The 17,506-nt window shown below is 42.2% G+C and overlaps 1 protein-coding gene across 1 annotated transcript in view; it reads right to left on the bottom strand.

Annotated features, from left to right (window-relative positions):
- The window catches only part of SLC24A3 (solute carrier family 24 member 3), a 653,927-nt gene that overhangs the window by 38,574 nt on the left and 597,847 nt on the right, over positions 1–17,506 (bottom strand). Inside the window, exons 9-12 of the mRNA XM_004614409.2 lie at positions 12,262–12,315; positions 7,555–7,688; positions 4,938–5,098; positions 4,043–4,310 (exon numbers count right to left, since the gene is read on the bottom strand). Coding sequence (XP_004614466.2) covers positions 4,043–4,310; positions 4,938–5,098; positions 7,555–7,688; positions 12,262–12,315 — 617 coding nt within the window. The remainder of the gene's footprint in view (positions 1–4,042; positions 4,311–4,937; positions 5,099–7,554; positions 7,689–12,261; positions 12,316–17,506) is intronic.

Raw genomic sequence — 17,506 nt, 5'->3', positions numbered from 1 at the left:
GCCAACTGTACTAGTGGTTCAAAGTGAGAAGTTGAGGATGTGGTGCTCCTGACATCTCGGGAGCTGGGGGTGATGTGGCCACACTGACAGCGCTCAGAGGACCTTGCAGCTCCTGGGCAGCTGTGCTCAGGAAGGCTCAGTAATCCCTGGGTTATCTCTCTAGCCCCTAACAGAGCCTGCAGGAACCCAGGCTAAGTACTCTGATTGCTGGGCTGCAGTCTGCCGCTCTGAAGCACTCCGGTCCTTCTAACTGCTTGTCTGAGGGAGACTCGCACACGGAGTTATGGAGTTCCTGAGTGCAGAAGTGAGATTTCTCAGCAGCTCCTGAAGTAAAACAGGCTCATAATGGGCCCACGTCCACACTGGAGGTGGAAGTTGGTTCTTAAATAGACTCTGTTATGTCTCAGAAAAACTGTGGGAATTCCGGGATGAGTTCAGGCTTCAAGGCCCTCACAACTCCAGGTAAAGCCCAGGAATCAGCATCTACTGGGGCATGCTAGAGAGGCAAAACCTTGGGTCTCATTCCAGAGCTCCCCAAACAGAGCCTGCATGGGACCAAGGATGCCCACGAGAGAAGAGCAGATACAGAAGAACATGAGATTTCACCTCCTGTCCTGGTAGCTCAGGCTCCTGGAATGATAGAGAATTAAAGAGTGGTCAGGGTCACGCTGAGCCTCCTTTGTCCTCTCAGGTCTCTGCTGCTGAAGGGTGCAGGGTCTGAGATTGGGCTTCCTAAACCCACACCTACACCCAGGTCTCCTGAATATGAGGAGTCAAGATTCCCATGGCCGAGTCTCTAGATACTCTGTGACCTTGCTACCAAGGTGGGGAGACACCATGAGCCCTGACAAGTTAGATCTAGAACTCTGCTCTCATCCAGGAAAGAAATGAACAAGGGGCACTCAGCAGTCCTGTTCCACTTAAGGCAGAAGGCTCGGGTGTCGGGTCTTGCCCATATGTTCTGCCTGGAGGGGGACCTCGACTTCTAGGATCCTTTGCATAGATCCTGGCCACACTCACATTCTTCAGTTGGCTTGATGCTTTTAAATATATATATAGTTAAGCAAAACAGTTTTATTTAAACAAACTTACTTCGAGAAATGTGAGGGGGGAGAGAAAGAAATGGGGAGGGAGAAAGTGAGAGAGGGAATGAGAGTGAGAGAAAGAGAGAGGGAGAGAGAGAAAGAGAAGGGCAGAGAGACAGGGAGAGAGAGGAGAGAGAGGGAAAGAGAGAAAGAGAGGGAGAGACGTGCATTCAAGAGAGAGCATTAGGCTTCTCCAGTGTGAGAAAAGCAGAGAATGAGTTTTTGAATAAAGTTAAATACGATTTCTCCAGAATGTTGACCTGGAATTCTCTGCATACATAAAAGTTAATCTTGGTGCTGCCACAGGAAAAGCCCTGATGGTTCTTCCATACTCTTATTTTGACATTTAGAATGTTCTGTAGCTTTTTTTCTGAGGGGGTCCACCCTTCTTTGAGTGGTGTCTCTGTTTATGTATCTCAGTTTCTCCATCTTCAAAGATCTCAAATATAAATTTTATTTCAAAAACATATGCTCATTATCCCTTTGGTATCCCTAGGGATAGGCAATTTCTTCTTAGTTTTTCCGCCCTCCCCACACACAAATATCCCTTATTTCCAGCCCCCAGTGATATACCTGAAACACTCCCCTTCTAGCATTTACATAATTTTAAATCTTTAGGATGTGCATGGTTGAACATTGGTAGCTGCTTCCTGCAGGCAAACAGGGTGGACTTACCTATGAAAGGGAGTAAAATCTTGTGCTCACTGAACATTAATGGTGGACCCTGCTTTTTGTCGAGCGAACCATTAGCTAAATATGCATCTGGAGCTCAGTTTCAGGCTGCTGATACTGGACACTGAGGACATGGAAGCAGTACTCTAAATGTGGGTCCCCAGGATTCCTGTGCCCAAATTCTTATATCCTCAATGCCTGTGAGAGATCAGTCTGGACTATGCAACTTGGCAGTGCTGGCCACCAGTGGGAGCTTGTGCAATACCTTTTCACCGTGCCCCTCAGAAAGCAGAAGGAGAAAGTATGAGAAAGACCGGATGCACCCTTGCTGGTTTGAATTTGCAGGCACTATGGAGTGAGGCATGTGGATAGCCTCTAGTAGCCTCAGTGGACAGTCAGTAGGGATAAAGAACGACTGTCGTACAGCCACAAGGAACTGAATTCTGCCAGTAATGTGAATGTACTTGGAAATATTTTTACAGAGTACTTGAGAAGGAGAATAGCCCTTTCTTTTTTTTTTTTTTTTTTTTTTTTTTGCTTTTTGGGTCACACCCAGCGATGCTCAGGGGTTACTCCTGGCTTTGCACTCAGGAATTACTCTTGGCGGTGCTTGGGGGACCATATGGGATGCCGGGGATCGAACCCGGGTCGGCCGCGTGCAAGGCAAACGCCCTACCCGCTGTGCTATCGCTCCGGCCCCGAGAATAGCCCTTTCTAACACCTTTATGATGGCCTTACGGGGCCTCTAAGAATCCACCCAGAGTATGCAAGCTTTTCTGTCTGCAGACTGAAAACCGTTTGAGAGGTATTTAAAACTACCAAGTTTGTGGTTATTTTGTTGCCCAGCAACAGGAAGCAGACACAGTGTATGAATGGAAAGTCAGGTCTTTTAAATTTCTGTGTTTTGGAGATAGGGAAGAAGGCTGCCAAGAAATATAGCTAAAGATGAAAAAACCGATAATCGACCAGTATGCCTTCCCCTATAAGCTAACCTACTGAAAAAAGAACTACTTTACTTTGCCTAGGTGTTTCTGGGGAGATATTCTGGCATATACTTGACAAAGTTAATATTTCAGAAGCCGGGCAGATATCTCAAAAGGCTGGTGAGCATGATTTGTGTGTGAGAACCCTGGGCATAATCTCTGATGCTACATGGTTCCCCACGTACACTGGGAACAACACCCTAACACTGAGCTGGGAGTAGCCCCAACATTTCCAGTTGTGCCTCACACAACCAACAACCAAACCCCCAGTCAACCAAATACACAAAAATCTCAGGAGCAAAGGGAATCCAGAGGCAAGTCTTCTCTGAGCTTTACTGGCTGTCCTCTGGACACAAAGAGGCAACCAAAAGATTTGCCACCTGGAGACAACAAAGGCCTGAGATACACAGCTCACCTCACCTCCCACCATCAGGTGACTTTTCAGGTGAATCTAGAAGCAACTCCTTAGAATTATCATCCTCCCACAAGTTCAAACTTCCCAAAGGAGTCATGCCCATCCCATAGCCCACACTCTTGACATTGGATGAGCCTGCATGCTCCATGCTGTCCTCAGATAGCCAGGTACTTTAAGAAGGGATATGAAGGAGGAAAGTTCTTTGGGCTTTTCTGCCCATGGGTGGTATCAGGAAAAGCACAAGGTTCTGGAAGAGCCAAATTTTTACTGGAGGTCGCATTTAGGGAAGACGAACACCATGCTGGTGACTGGAATCTGAATGATTCTATAAGCCTTGCCCCATTATGGTAACAGGAGGCATTCCTCGGCCAGTCTTTTTGTGTAAGGGTTAGTTTGGGGCTGGGTGAATTATTTGCACAGGTCTGCATCTCTGATGGTGTTTTCCCTGAAGGTAGCAGGTCTTAGGAAAGGAGGGATGTGAAGGGAGAAAGAGGACCAGTTAGGCGGACTCCATGTAGCTGCTGTTCTTGGCTGGGTGGCCAGTGCCACAGGCTGGATGAAGCTGGGTGAAGAGACTCCTCCCATGAGCATGAGCTGCCTCATAAACATACGACAAGAGCATTTCTTCCTTAGCACCCACAGAACAGATAAGAGAGCAAACAGCTAAGGTTTGCCCCACAAAATGCCAGAATGGATTCATATGGATCAAGAATGTAATCTCATGTCCTCCATTTAGCTATCTCCAACCCTTAACAACACAGTCTAGTCCCTAGAAAGAAACACAAATCCTTTCCTGTTCACATAAAAAGAGACGGTCAAAAGCAAGGGCATCTACTCAGAGACCTTGGCACTAGTCCCATTCCCAGTTTAGACACAGGCCATCTTACAGGGAGGGTCAAAGGGTGTGTATGGTCCTTCATCCTCCTCCTCCTCTTCTTCCTCCTCATCATTTTCATTGTTCTCATTGTCCTCATTCTCATTCTCTGTTTCGTTGCCAGCCTCAGCCACAACGTCGTCCCTGCGGGTCCCATTCACCCCTCGGTCAGGGGCACTGCTGGGTCCTGTCCCATTCTCCACTGTGTGCTTAATTGGGATTTTGATGGACACCTCAGATTCTCCATTGGCATAAGCCCTGCTGTTGATCAGTCTTTGCCTCTAGAAAGAGAAAAGCACACTCTGTCAGGCACTCCCTTACGCCCAATTCCCAGCTACAGGGCCCTTTCCCAGGCAGCAACAGATATGCTCCAGGAATGCCTGAAGGGAAGCCTGGAGGGATTCCACACGTGAAAACCCACTCAGGTGATATTCTTCCAGCAGCCAGGATGAGCCTTCCATGACCTAGTGAATTTCAATGTCCTTTAGAGGAAAATTCCTTAATTTTAGCTGTACACATTTTTTCTAGTCATGTTCTTGATTTACTGTGCACTGTGGTGGTTTCTTTTTTATATTGATGAAAACTTTTGGCACAAATGTGAGACAACAACTTACATTAGATGGTTTTAGTCAAATGAAAGGTAATGATTAAAAAGTTGTAGATGGAAAAAGAGAATCTTTCTGTCTTCTATACACCCGCATCCCCCAGAAAAGACTTAAAAAATACAACTGAAAACCCAGGGTGCACAGCAGGTCTAGTGAGCAAAAATGTGGGGCCAAAGTAGAGAGGAATATTGTTATCAAGTTAGATGTTTCTACGTTTAGACCAGGACATTTACACCTCTTTAAAATTTTTCCCATCTTGTCCAGTGGACAGAGAACTCCCCCGACCTGCCCCGGCCCCATTACCTCATTGATCAGCATGCGGCTGGCCATGGAGAGCCGAGTCTTGGGGGGGAAGTGGCTGGTGATCATGATTCGAAGTCCAGCCTCAGAGAAAGAAAGCTGGTGGGGGTAGGCTGACAGCAGCTCATCTACCATGATCACTGACGCTTTACGGTGGAAATTGGCTAGAGAAATTTTAAAAGGAAATGAAGTAACATTGAGATCAGGAGCAGAAAAAAAAATATCTCAGAGTTCCTTTCCTCTTTCCTTTTTCTTCTTTCTCTCCTGTCTAAACTTCTATCCTTTTCACCCATGTATTCTTCCCTGTTCATCTTCATTTCTACCCTTTTATGTCCTTCCTTCCTTCCTTCCTTCCTTCCTTCCTTCCTTCCTTCCTTCCTTCCTTCCTTCCTTCCTTCCTTCCTTCCTTCCTTCCTTCCTTCCTTCCTTCCTTCCTTCCTTCCTTCCTTCCTTCCTTCCTTCCTTCCTTCCTTTCCTTCTCTCCTTTCCTTCTCGCCTTTCCTTCCTTGGAGGATTGTAGTCAGAAAAATTTCAAGGAATAAAAATTTGCTTTCCATTAGGATACAGATAGCTCTTCTGTAAGAATTTTAAATGATTTAAGCATCATTCATTGACATGGTAGGAATGAGCAACACCAAAGAAGATTTTATTCCTGTCCTCAAATAATTCTCTACCCACTACTGAGATCTGGGGTGTAGGAAAGACTCTGGCTCCCTCCAGATGAAGTACTCTTCATTCAGAGTTATTAAGGGGAACAGAATTTACTTTAGTGTCAAGTGGAGGCTTGGTGGGGAAGTGTCTGAGTCACTACAGCCCAGCCCTATGAGCAGGGTAGACAGGCTGAATGAGTAAATGTCCACATCTGGGTCTAAGGTTCAGAAGAGGAATGGGACAAGTCTTGTATAACTAACAGGAGGCCTGGAATTGGGGCTGGGGACAGTGCAGCAGTTAGGGCAGATTCTGGCATGCTCTTGACCTGGGTTTGATCCTTTATACCACATGGTCTTCCAAGCAGTATAGCATGTAGCCCTGAAGTCCCTCTGAGCACTGCCAGGGCTGTTCATATAATCCGTGGCACTACAGGGTCCAAGAAATATCCTTAGGCCCTCTTGTTGAACTGCTAGTCTAGTTGGGTAAGAATTGCTGGGAGTGGCCACTGTCCCACTTGAGCACTGCTTGGGAGGTGTCCCACAACACACAGTAAGTTTCACCATGGTTGAAGTCTCTCTCCATGAATATGCAGCATGAGCACATGGCTCACGGCATCTGGCCTCAGCTTCTCGTGGACTCTTGCTTCCCGGTCACTTAACCATGGAGGTCTCTTTGGAACACTGATTATAATTAGGAAAAGCTCTTGAAAATTATTGATTTATTAAGGTAACATTTAATTTACTACAAGGTAACAGTTTATGTTTTGGGGTACAATTTTACCATATCATGTCCATCTGATTATTCCTGTCCTTGTTTGAAATAGAATCTGCCTATAATCAGTCAGAGAAAGGGTATCAAATAATGCCTTTCAAAATGCAACCACTGTCCTCAGATATCAAGGTCACCACATATTTAGAAATAGTATACAGTTTTCCAAATTTCTTTTTCTTTGCTTTTCCTGTTATCAGCCTTATGGGACAAAGAAAAAAGTAAGCACACATATCCCAAGTTTTAAAAAATGTCAGAGACATAGCTCAAAGTGGTATGTGTGAAGCCCCCAGTTTGATCCCTGGGACAACAGGCCTCTCAAGAAATCCTGAGTGTGGTCTGGTGGTGCCCTAGCATGGCGAGAGTGAGCACTGTGATACTGCTTTTAGAGGAACGATGTTACTACTTCAGACCTGCATCAGCAGGCTGAGTAATGCCAGAAGGGACCCCTCCTGCTTCTGAAACTGCTGGGAAAGGCCCTTATTTAAAAAAGAAATAAAAACTAGGAAATTAAAAAAATTAAATGAAAATGAAACACATGCAAAATTAAATAATTTTTTTGTATTCTAAGGGAATAGTATTTGAGAATCTTGTAGTGTTACCTTTAGTTTATTAATTGTCAAACAAGATTCTACTGGAGATTAAAAAACTACTTTGTAAAAAAAAGAAATTTTTTTTCTGTCATTTTGCACTATGGAAACAAAGATAAGGTAGCCTGAAGATAAATTTATGCATAATAATTATGTGTAATTATCATAAGTGGAATATCACACTAAACATTTTTATATAGTCTGCTCATTACAAAAAAACTATCCTCATTTTTTAGGAGAGAAAATTGATGGTTAGAGTAGTTTAATAATTTGCTTCCTAATGATGCAGCTGAACCATGACCGAACCTATACCTCAAACATGCATTCTCCTCTCCATTCCCAACACATCCTGTTTATCCTGTGTCAACCCCAGAAAAGATTTTGCCCCAGAACTTCCATTGGGTGTCAAAGTTGACTTTGTTTCAGGTGTGAGACTGATGAAGTAGCCAAAGGGGAAAGGAAACCTAGAACCTTTTTCTCCCTCCATCCTCATTGCCTCTCTCAGGGCAGCAACCTCCTCTGAAGCTCAGCTGCAAGCCTCGGGTGGTCCTGGGGGTGACAGGTGAGCTGGAGTCCTGGCACTTCCTTGTGGACATGGTCTTTGTAGTTACCTTTCTTGAGAAGCACCACAGTAGCATCGCAGTTGCTGCTATCATCAATCTCAGCGTTGTTGGCCAAGCCATTGACCATGTTCCCAGCACCCTTTGTCCTCCTCTCAAAGCACTGATGTATGCAAGCGTTATATCTGAATCAAGTGACAAACAGAAAGAACCAGTCATTGTTCTCTGTTCCTCCTTTCCCAATGTCCTGTGACTCCAACAACTCCTTCAGTCTGCACACACAATGAGCAAACCCCAGACCTCAGGTTACTCTAGTAATATGTTATAGCATTTACCCTAAGAATCAAGAATGTGTTCTCATGAGACACATCCTTCCCCACTAAGTGAATCACACCTACATATTACAGGTTGTGGCTCTGGCTGTCCCCTAGCATGGCTAGAGTGAGCAGGATATTTCAGGAAATGGGTAGCCTCCACTTCTACCTGCCTCTGGTTTCCTGAAGTCACAGGTTAGGAGCCAAATGACTGTTGTGCCAAATTTCCAGGTCTAAAGAGCTCTTGATTTTATGGAAAAATTCTGGGCTATGATTCTCAGCAAGTGACTGAGTGAAAATAATGTAGCATGATACAAGTGTTTGGGAGTGCTTCAGCAGAAAAGTATTCTGGTTCCTTCAAGTTTAGTATCTGAAGACTCCCCTAAAGGAATCCTCTATCAAAAAACTCCCATGCAAAGATAGCCAGGTGGAGTTTTCAGGGCATTGTGGGCCACTATTAAACATAATAGGTCCCTCACCCTGCAAGGCCTCAGGATTTACTGAATATGGGACAATCCATAGGGGTGTCCCAGCATCATGATCCCTGGCTTCCCTTATGAGTGGAAGCCAGGCACAGCAACTCTAAATTGCTAACTGGCTGGCGTAAACAGTGTTTCTTCGTTTCTACAGAGCGAGGCACTCTTGAGCTTCTTCCCTCCTCTTCCCTCTGTAGCAGGTGACTGTTCTCGGGTTAGTGCTGCTCCGAGTGGCGGGACTATAGGCAATAAGAACAATCAAAGTACAGATGGAGCAGGCCTAGAGGCTGCCACGTCTGTTCCACAGCTCCTTCTGGGCACCCACGGAGCTTGTGCTTCTTTCCCAGTGCATGTACAGTAGTCAGCAGTGCTGGTGGTGCCTCTGAAAAATGACGTAGGCAGGTCAATCCTGGGACTCTGAGGCAGGGTTTATGAGAGGTTAGGAATAGGGTATCTGTTTTGCAGTCCTAATGAGATAATGAAGCTAGATACTGAGCTTCAGTACCTGTCCAGATCACAGAGGGACTGCAGATATCAATGTGCTTACTGGACTCATGCTACTGAAGACACATGCTAACTTGAATCAAATCAATAGCTGACATAGGGGCCACAGGAATAAGTTGCACTGTTTCACAAGATGTAGGGATGTAATCAAACCATGGCAGCTGGAAAGCAAATGATCACCTTTTATTAAAGAATAAATTACAAGGAAAGAAAAAGGAATAGATTACAAGGGGAAAAGAAACAACAGAGGGGAAGTTTATTGACTGAAAAAGATCCAAAACATGTACCAACAAATTTTAATAGTGAAATTGATTTGGATTTTTATTTTAACATATTTATGACATTTGAAAGAAATATATAAAATATACATTTGTAAAACCATTAAAACTTTAACACTGAATGATATTTAATTGTATCAAAGAATTAGAATTAGTTTTAGGTGTGATGTTCATAGAGTATTATGCTAAAATTAAGTCTTTATGCACATATATGAAGAGAAATTTTTATCAACGAATTGGTTCAGTATCTGGGTTTCAGATCAACTATGTGTTACATCTTTATTTAGATTTGTGCTACAGGATAATAATACTATGTATAGTAATAAGAGATTTCTTGAAAAGAGTTGATTAATAAGATAATAATGCTATCACATTTTGTCCTTACAAAATTCCTTTAAGTCAGGAACTGTTATCACCCCTGCTTTGGAAAAAATGAGAATGAGATTTTTAAATGGTTGAATAACTTGGTGGCTAAATGAAGGATGGGATATCTGGTCTCTGAAGAAATAAAAGTGCTTGAATTTATTAACCACCAAACCATCCTGCTTCATCTAGGTACCAAATCTGAACCAAAGGGAAACAGTGGTATAGAAATTAATTGTCACTAAGACCAGTTATGCCTCATGCTCCCTTAACATTTCTCCCTACCTCACTAAACAAGGATTTTTTTGATCTTTGGACAAAATATTTAAAGTCATTGTAAAGCTATCTACCAGAAGCAGCTGATGATTCCAATATATGTGGATTTTAAAAAAATTGCTGTTATTCAATTTTATATATTTAATTGAAGGCTTTAAATTTGGTGCTTGCACCCTGAAGCTATTTTATTGCGAAGCACGCAATTTTATATATCAGATTTTTTAAATATAAATCTCATGATTAAAATCTCTGATTGCAGAGGGGAATGGCTAGAGGGCAGAGATTTCAATTTAGAACTTAAAATCAGAAATTATGCAGAACATCCTACAAGCACGGTCATTGCTGTTCCTCATTTCATTTGTATCCTGCTGATGTGAACAGCTGGGAGTTTGGTAAAGCTGAGCCACCAGCAGAAACACAGCTCATTAGCTTTCACATTGGACATGGCTTAGGGTAGGAGAGATATATTGTTCACTTGTTATCTTAATGCCCACATGCTCTACCAGTGACTCATGGGATCTACATCTCGGTAGAGAAAGGCAGTGTCATTAAATGCCTGCTAGCAAAATTTCTCAATCCTTCTTCCACAAAGGGAGATTTTGTTTTAAACATCTATGTGAAGGAAGAATGAGAAAATAAGAAAGACACTGAAGGAAGATGTCTCCATATAAGATTTACTAATTTTATAATAATTACTAGAAAATGTTACTTAATAATAATTATTTCCTTGGTTTTCTAATAATTATTTTGAGAAAAAGACGTTTCAATCTTTAAAGAGTTTTAAAAAGTCTAGATATTTTGGATCAACTTTGGGTCATCTCTGGTTTTGATAAGATCCCATATGTTGGTATTTTTCAGTGGGAAATAGTCACTTCGTAAAACCACCTGGTATCTCTACACCAGAGTTCTCTATCCATGCCCTATCCTAGGAATAAGACCCACATATTGTGTCTACAAACATCATCCTACAGTTCCTTAGGGCAAGGTTGGACACTGTATTGAGTTGATCTATAGCAGGTCACTTTATGTCTGAACCTGAACACCAACCAAGCCATCACCTACTTCCACTAGAAATTTGAAAATGGTTATACTGAATTATCTTAAACCAGGGCTCTTGGTCACTGGTGCCTGGAATCAAGGCTTCAACTTTAAGGGAAACTTGACTTGCCAACTCCAGAATGCTACCTGAGATGTCCAAACTGGCAATTTCCATAATGCTGGGCTGTTTCTCTTCAGTGTGTGTGAGCCCCCAATTTTCCTTATTGTGGTATAATACATTTAACATATTTTCAAAAATAATTTAAACCCTTTTGTAAAGTTTATTTCAAAGGAGAGAAAGCAATGTAATTTAAAATAGTTTTTAATTTTTAAAAATAGAACCATATTAATAACAGAATCCTTTGTATTTTAGCCACAGCCTGTGGTGTTCAGAACTTACTTCTGGCTTGGTTTGGGGGACCAGATGAGATGCCAGGGATCAAATATGGGTTGGAAAGTTCAAGGCAAATGCCTGACTTGCTGAACTATCTCTCCAGTCCAACAGTGTAATTCTTGATACAGTAGTAAGCTGCTCTGCTCAGACCACAAAGGACAATATAATAGGGGTAGCTTTCAAATACAACCAGAAATTATTTTATTTTTGTCCCTTCCAAAGGTGAAGCAGACCTCATGAGCATGTGCTGTACTTACTGACTTGTTTTTAATAGACTGCAGCAGAAGTGATGTTATATGACTCGTGAGGATAGATTTAACTGAAGCTTTGCAGGATTCTTCTCATTCATGAAATCACCTGTCAGAAGGAAGCCAGTCCCAGTGTGGAGAGGATAGGCAGCCTGCAGGAAAGGCTTGCGTGGGCGTGGGGGAGTGTCAACGTCAGTCAAGAGTTATTACCATGAGGCCAGGCACACAAGCGGACACCTCCACCAGCCCCAGCCAAGCAGTTGATGTCTGCCCTGGCCAACTTCTGACCTGAAATCCCAAAATAGAGCCTAAGTAGAGCCCTCTTGTCAAGCTGCTTCTGGATGCCTAGTGCTCAGAAATTATGAAACAATCCCTGTGTGTGACTTTAAGTCACACGTTTGGGCCTTACATGCAGTGGCAAATAGCTAATATGATAGGACTAATGTAAGTGTGCAGCTCTCTGGTCTCTGGTTCTATTCTTCTCTTAACTAGCTGGTCCCATTTTCTCTCGCCCTATATGGAAACTTAATGAGTTTTATCTCCTATTTTGTGATAAAAAACAATGAAGATATGTCCCAGAGCTAAGTTGTCAGGTCCTGAAGATGGGTGAGGATTTGAGAGTTTTCTCAAATGAAATACAGAAGTTTTGCCTCTATCACGATAAGTAGAACAAACGGGTCTTTGCTATCACTATAATAAAAGTTGCAGGAATTCACATCAGGCTGCTAAGAAGGCAAATGAGTGTGATGTGACAACTGTAACCAGCCAGATATCTGACCTCTCCCATGCTCCTGGGTTCACATTATCACATCATGTTGAAAGTAGAAATTGGCTTTGCAAAGCAAGTAGAGAATGCGTTTTACTTACTTCATGATGATAATGTAGATCAGATACATCATCACAAGGACTAAAGACTCCCACCTGTGTACAAAAACAAGACTGGTTAGTTAAAGAAGTCACCCAAGGCAGATGTGGAATGCACTGGGCTTTCTTCCAAGACACATTCGATGTAAATGAAAGATAAACCTATGCAGTGTTCTTTCTTCAGACATGCAGAGGCAATAAATATCTCTCAGTGTACAGCCACTTTCGATGCCCCATACAGCTTCCAGCGAACACTCTCTTCCTTTTCCACTTAAAAGGAAAATACTGCTTCCTCTCTGTTGTTTTTCCAGTCCCAATTCTTTGAACATAATAAGCTTTACGCAATATTGCCAAATATATGTGCATATTTACAACATTTTCCCCATGCTTAATCATTCACTAAAACTATTCAGATATATTTAAAAAGAGCAAATCAGAGGAACTATTAGAGATAATGAAGGGAATGTTTACATGAAATTTAGGCATAAATACATACAGATGAGATGGAAAGGAAGAAGAAGGTGAAAGAGATGAGGAAATGGAGAGAAGGAAGGTTAAGAATTGAGTGAGTAGGAAGAAAATGGTTGAGAAAGGAAAAAAAGAAACTCATTAGATTGTGTCTTGAATTTCCGGTAACTCAAATACTTCTACTTGCTTTATTTTAGCAGTTTTCTTTTTTTTAAAGAGAAATCTAATATCTTGCTTCACATTTTCTTGATAATTTTTATTGTGTTATTTTTAATAATATATAATATGTATCTTTTAAATTGAATAACAATGAGACATGGCTACACAGTTGTTCATGATTGGGTTTCAATCATACAATGTTCCTTCCAACACCCGTCCCTTTAATTTTTAATTTTTTATCACTGTGAATTACAGAGCTACAAAGTTATTCATTATTAAATTTCAGGCACAAAATTTTCCAACATCAATCCTTTCAACACTAGTGTCCACTTTCTTCCACCAATGTCCTCAGTTTTCCTTCCGTCCCCTAGGCTTTCTCTAGAACAGGCACTTTGCCCCTCTACCATTGTCCTAGTGTTCCCTTCCCTAATTTATCCCCCCAACTCCACCTTCAATCAACTTTTAGCTATATAATAAATGAGCTAATGGAGAACATATTTATGAAGAAATTCCAGTTTTTCTTTATTCCCTCATTTTTATTTTCAACTTTCAAGCCCATAAAATGATCTTAAAGAAGGCAGTCTTATGTAAAAGAGAGGAACAGAGATGAGCTATGATACCTATACAAATAACTTGTTGAAAACCAAGATGTCTCTGAGAAGGGGGACTGGACTCCTACATAACAAGGAGTGTGCCCATACAATGGGCTTCCAAGCATCCATTAAAAATGACCCGCAGGGACTAAGGGTGTGGCTCAAGTGTAGACCATCCCCATCCTAGCACAACTGGGTGTGGCCCTCAGGCTTCTGGAGTACCAGTGGGCCTAAACATCACTGTTAGTGCCTGTATCCCACCCCCAAAATAATGACTATGCAAAGGTGTTTCTTTTATAGAAGGTGCTCAGGATGTTTTTGACTGAGAGAAAAAATTAAGGTATTCCCCAAATCCTCTTCTGTTACATTGATCAGTTTCTTTCTCAGCAAAACTTCCCAAAGGGTTGCATAGCCTCCATTTCAGTGCCTTTTACTCACCTGGAAAATTTCTTTAGTCTCACTTCCACATCCATTGATCCCCCGAAGGAAATGGTACCAGTGCCTCTTTCTACACAACTTCAGGAACTGTACCTGTATCCTGTTTACTTTCAAGGCAAATCTGGAAGTTGGCTACCTACTGCCTTTACAAATCACCCTCTTCTCCTGACCTGGGAGAGGCCACATTCCAGATTTCTTTCTGACCCCTAACTTCTCCTCCACTTCCTCAGCTCAACCTCTAAATCCAGATTCTTTTTCTTTTCTTACCTGCAGGCTCTGCCTAGGTGAATTCATCCTGACAAATTGGTGTAAACACCAACTGACACATCCACTCCACACCTCTCCCAGCTCCAGGCTCATATATCCAGCTATCAATTTGGCCTCTCCACATAGCACCTAAATGTATGTTGGACCAGAATTCTTGATTCCTATTTCCTATTTCATTTTCCCCAGGGCTTGGCCACCACAGATCACTATGCCATTCTCTTCCCAGTTGAAGGGCACATCTGGAAATCAATATGGAAACTTCTTTTTCCATCACTTCACACCTAGTGGAACTCTATGTCCAAAAACTTTCCTCAGTTGTTCATGTCTTCCCACCATACTGCTACCTCCCTCATCTATCTTAAGATTCAGCCAGAGAAGTGGCTTCTTTGATGCTACTAAATCATGCCATTTTATTGCTTAAAATTCAATTGCTTCCCAACATACCCAAGGGAAAAATGCCCTCTCCCTGAAGAACTTGCTTTTATTTCCAAATCATCTCAGGCACCCTTTTTCCCCCTTTTTAATTTTTAAAAATTTATATATATGTATATTTTATTGAATCACCATGTGGAAAGTTACAAAGCTTTCAGGTTTAAGTCTCAGTTATACAATGCTCGAACACCCATCCCTTCACCAGTGCATATATTCCACCACCAAGAATCACAGTATACCTCCCCCCAACCCCCAATATCAGGCACCCTTTATGTTCACCATGATGCCACTTTTAATTTGCACATTTAAAAGCACTGTTCCTTCTAGAGCCTTTGCACATACTGTTCCTATGCCCTTCCCTTCATTATTTACTGGACCTTTGTATTCTGTAAATATCAGTTTAAATGTCACCTTCGTCAAATTGTCTTCTCTGCTACCCACTTTCCAACACAAGATCTTTTAATGTTCTTTAAGCTTCTTCTCAGTCTATGATAATTTTATTTATCATTACTTGTTTTATCTCACACCTGCTTCTAGGAGTCACTGACACTGCTTCTCACACCTGAACCTCACATCAGCTATCTGGGCTCTTAATTTCTGGAGCTTGAGAATGAAGTCCTTGACAGCTGACTTCCCCAACTGATATCCTTGTCTTCCCAATTTCCCACTGTTCTCTCCACAGTATCAATTACATCATATCTCAATCACATCTGAGCTGGGTGAGATTTCCCTCAAGCATGAATTTTCAGTCATCATCATCAGTAACTTGATCATGATGCCAGACCAATGTCTATGTGGCACACAGTAATTGGGAAAAGTAAAGTTTTTTCCCTCTTTTTGATTTATATATATATTTAAATTAATTGTTTTATTTACTCAATGTGAGATACACAGTTACAAAGTTGTTCATGATTTGGTTTCAGTCATGCAACGTTCCAACACCCATCCCTTCACCAGTGCCATTTCCCAGCACCAATGTCCAAAGCTTCCCTCCTGCCACCCCAGCATGCCTCTTTGACAGGACCTAGGAAAAGCAAGTTTTTATTGATAGCATTTATTTTGAAGTAAGAGACACTGAAATGATGTCACTGTTTCAGTGCATGAATCGATTCAGTGAGGTGTTGCCAGACTGTCAAACAATATCACAGTTAGAAGCCAAGCACTTTCTAAACTGATATGCTTGTATTATCTAATTCCTTTAGATATTCTGGATTTTTTCTTCAAAACTAGTTTTTCCATGGCAGTATTTGAATTTAGCTTTTGGTGGTCACATTTCGGGGATGCCTGTGGGATGGGCATTCTATGCTTCTGTTGTCATTTCTGGTTTTCTCTGTGCTTAGGCTCAGGGCATACCCCACATCTGTCCCCCTACACAGAATGCCAGACGTGGGCTCTCTGGTGGTGCTGTGCCTTCTGGTTCCTGACCCGAGTGTTTGATTATCAATTCCTGGCCCAGTGCGCATCTGGGTCCCTTCCCTAGTGCCAAGGACACTTGGAAATGATGTAATAAATTACATGTCAATTATCTGTTCGACTCTAGTCTGAGGTAGAGTTCTTAAATTTGATTTTAAATTAAATCAATCAGTTATTGATGCTAGAGAAGGTGGTATCATGTAAAAGAGAGGAACAAACAATTACCATATTGGAGGTAAAATTTGGGTTTTCTTTGAATATATTAAGGTACTATTGCCAGTTTTCTACTGTATCTAAGAGGAAAGAGGAGGAGGCAGTTAGAATAATTTGCTTTAGGATACAATGTTACTACAGCAACCCATGAAAAGCAAGATCAGATCAGAACACTCAGAAAGCAGAAGGCAGAGCAACTTAATATATTTTATGGTAGTTTAAATAATTAATTAAATTTAATTTACCTTGGCCCAGTCCTTGATCTAAGGTCAAGCTTGGTTTTGGACTTTGGATCAGGTCTAGGATGGAGCCTGGCCTCCAGGAAGTGCTAGGAGAGAACTACAGGGTTGAATTGGATCACCTGCAGATCTCTGCCATCACACCAGTCACTTCCCTTCCTGTAGTTCACTTTCCCATCCACTTATTCTGACTATGACCATTCACTGTCCTCTGAGGATAGGGTCTTCCAGCATAATCTGGATTTATTTCTTCCCTTCCCACAAACTTCAATCTTAAACCACTTGCAAGTGCCCTGATTCCTCCTGCCAAATGTCCTTCCCATGAGGGCGGGCTCCTCCATATGCTTAGCTGGAAGGCACAATTCTATTTCTGATAGTCTACAACAGCAAATCACTTGTATCACTAGTCATCCCGTTGATCTTCGATTTGCACAAGCTCGCACCAGTAACGTCTCCATTCATCCCTGTCTTGTGCTAATGTAGCCCAATAGTATCTGCTCGCTCCAGGAACAAGAAGAGCCTCAAACCGTTCATTCAGGGTTTTGACGAAGAAGTCTGACCATCTCGTTGGTGGGTGGCCATGTGGTCTTTTGATGTCCCATGGAATCCAGTTGGTAACATCTCTAGTCCAGCGGTCGTCTCTGAATCGCATTACGTGTCCGGCCCATCTGATTTTTGACGTCTTGGCAAATGAGACAGCGTCCCTGATTCTTGATGGTTGATGGAAGTCGGAACTCTGGATTCCTTCTCTCACTTGAGTGAAATGTAATACTCCAAGCATAGCTCTTTCAATTCCTCTTTGGGATACCTGAATAGCGTTCTTATCCTGTTTTCGTAGGGCCCGGGTCCCTGAGACATATGTTAGTGCAGGAAGAACGGTGGAGTTGAAAAGATGTGCCCGGAGCCGGAGGCTCTTTGTTCTCTTAACCACTTCTTCCTCACTCTTGAAGGCATTCCACGCTGCTCTCTTCCTCCTGCACAGTTCTGGCACCAAGTCATTCCTCATGTTGAGTTCTCGACCCAGGT

The sequence above is a fragment of the Sorex araneus genome, chromosome 3, assembly GCF_027595985.1.
Source record: "Sorex araneus isolate mSorAra2 chromosome 3, mSorAra2.pri, whole genome shotgun sequence".
In the NCBI taxonomy this organism is placed as follows: domain Eukaryota; kingdom Metazoa; phylum Chordata; class Mammalia; order Eulipotyphla; family Soricidae; genus Sorex; species Sorex araneus.
This window is presented reverse-complemented; position numbering and strand designations above follow the sequence as displayed.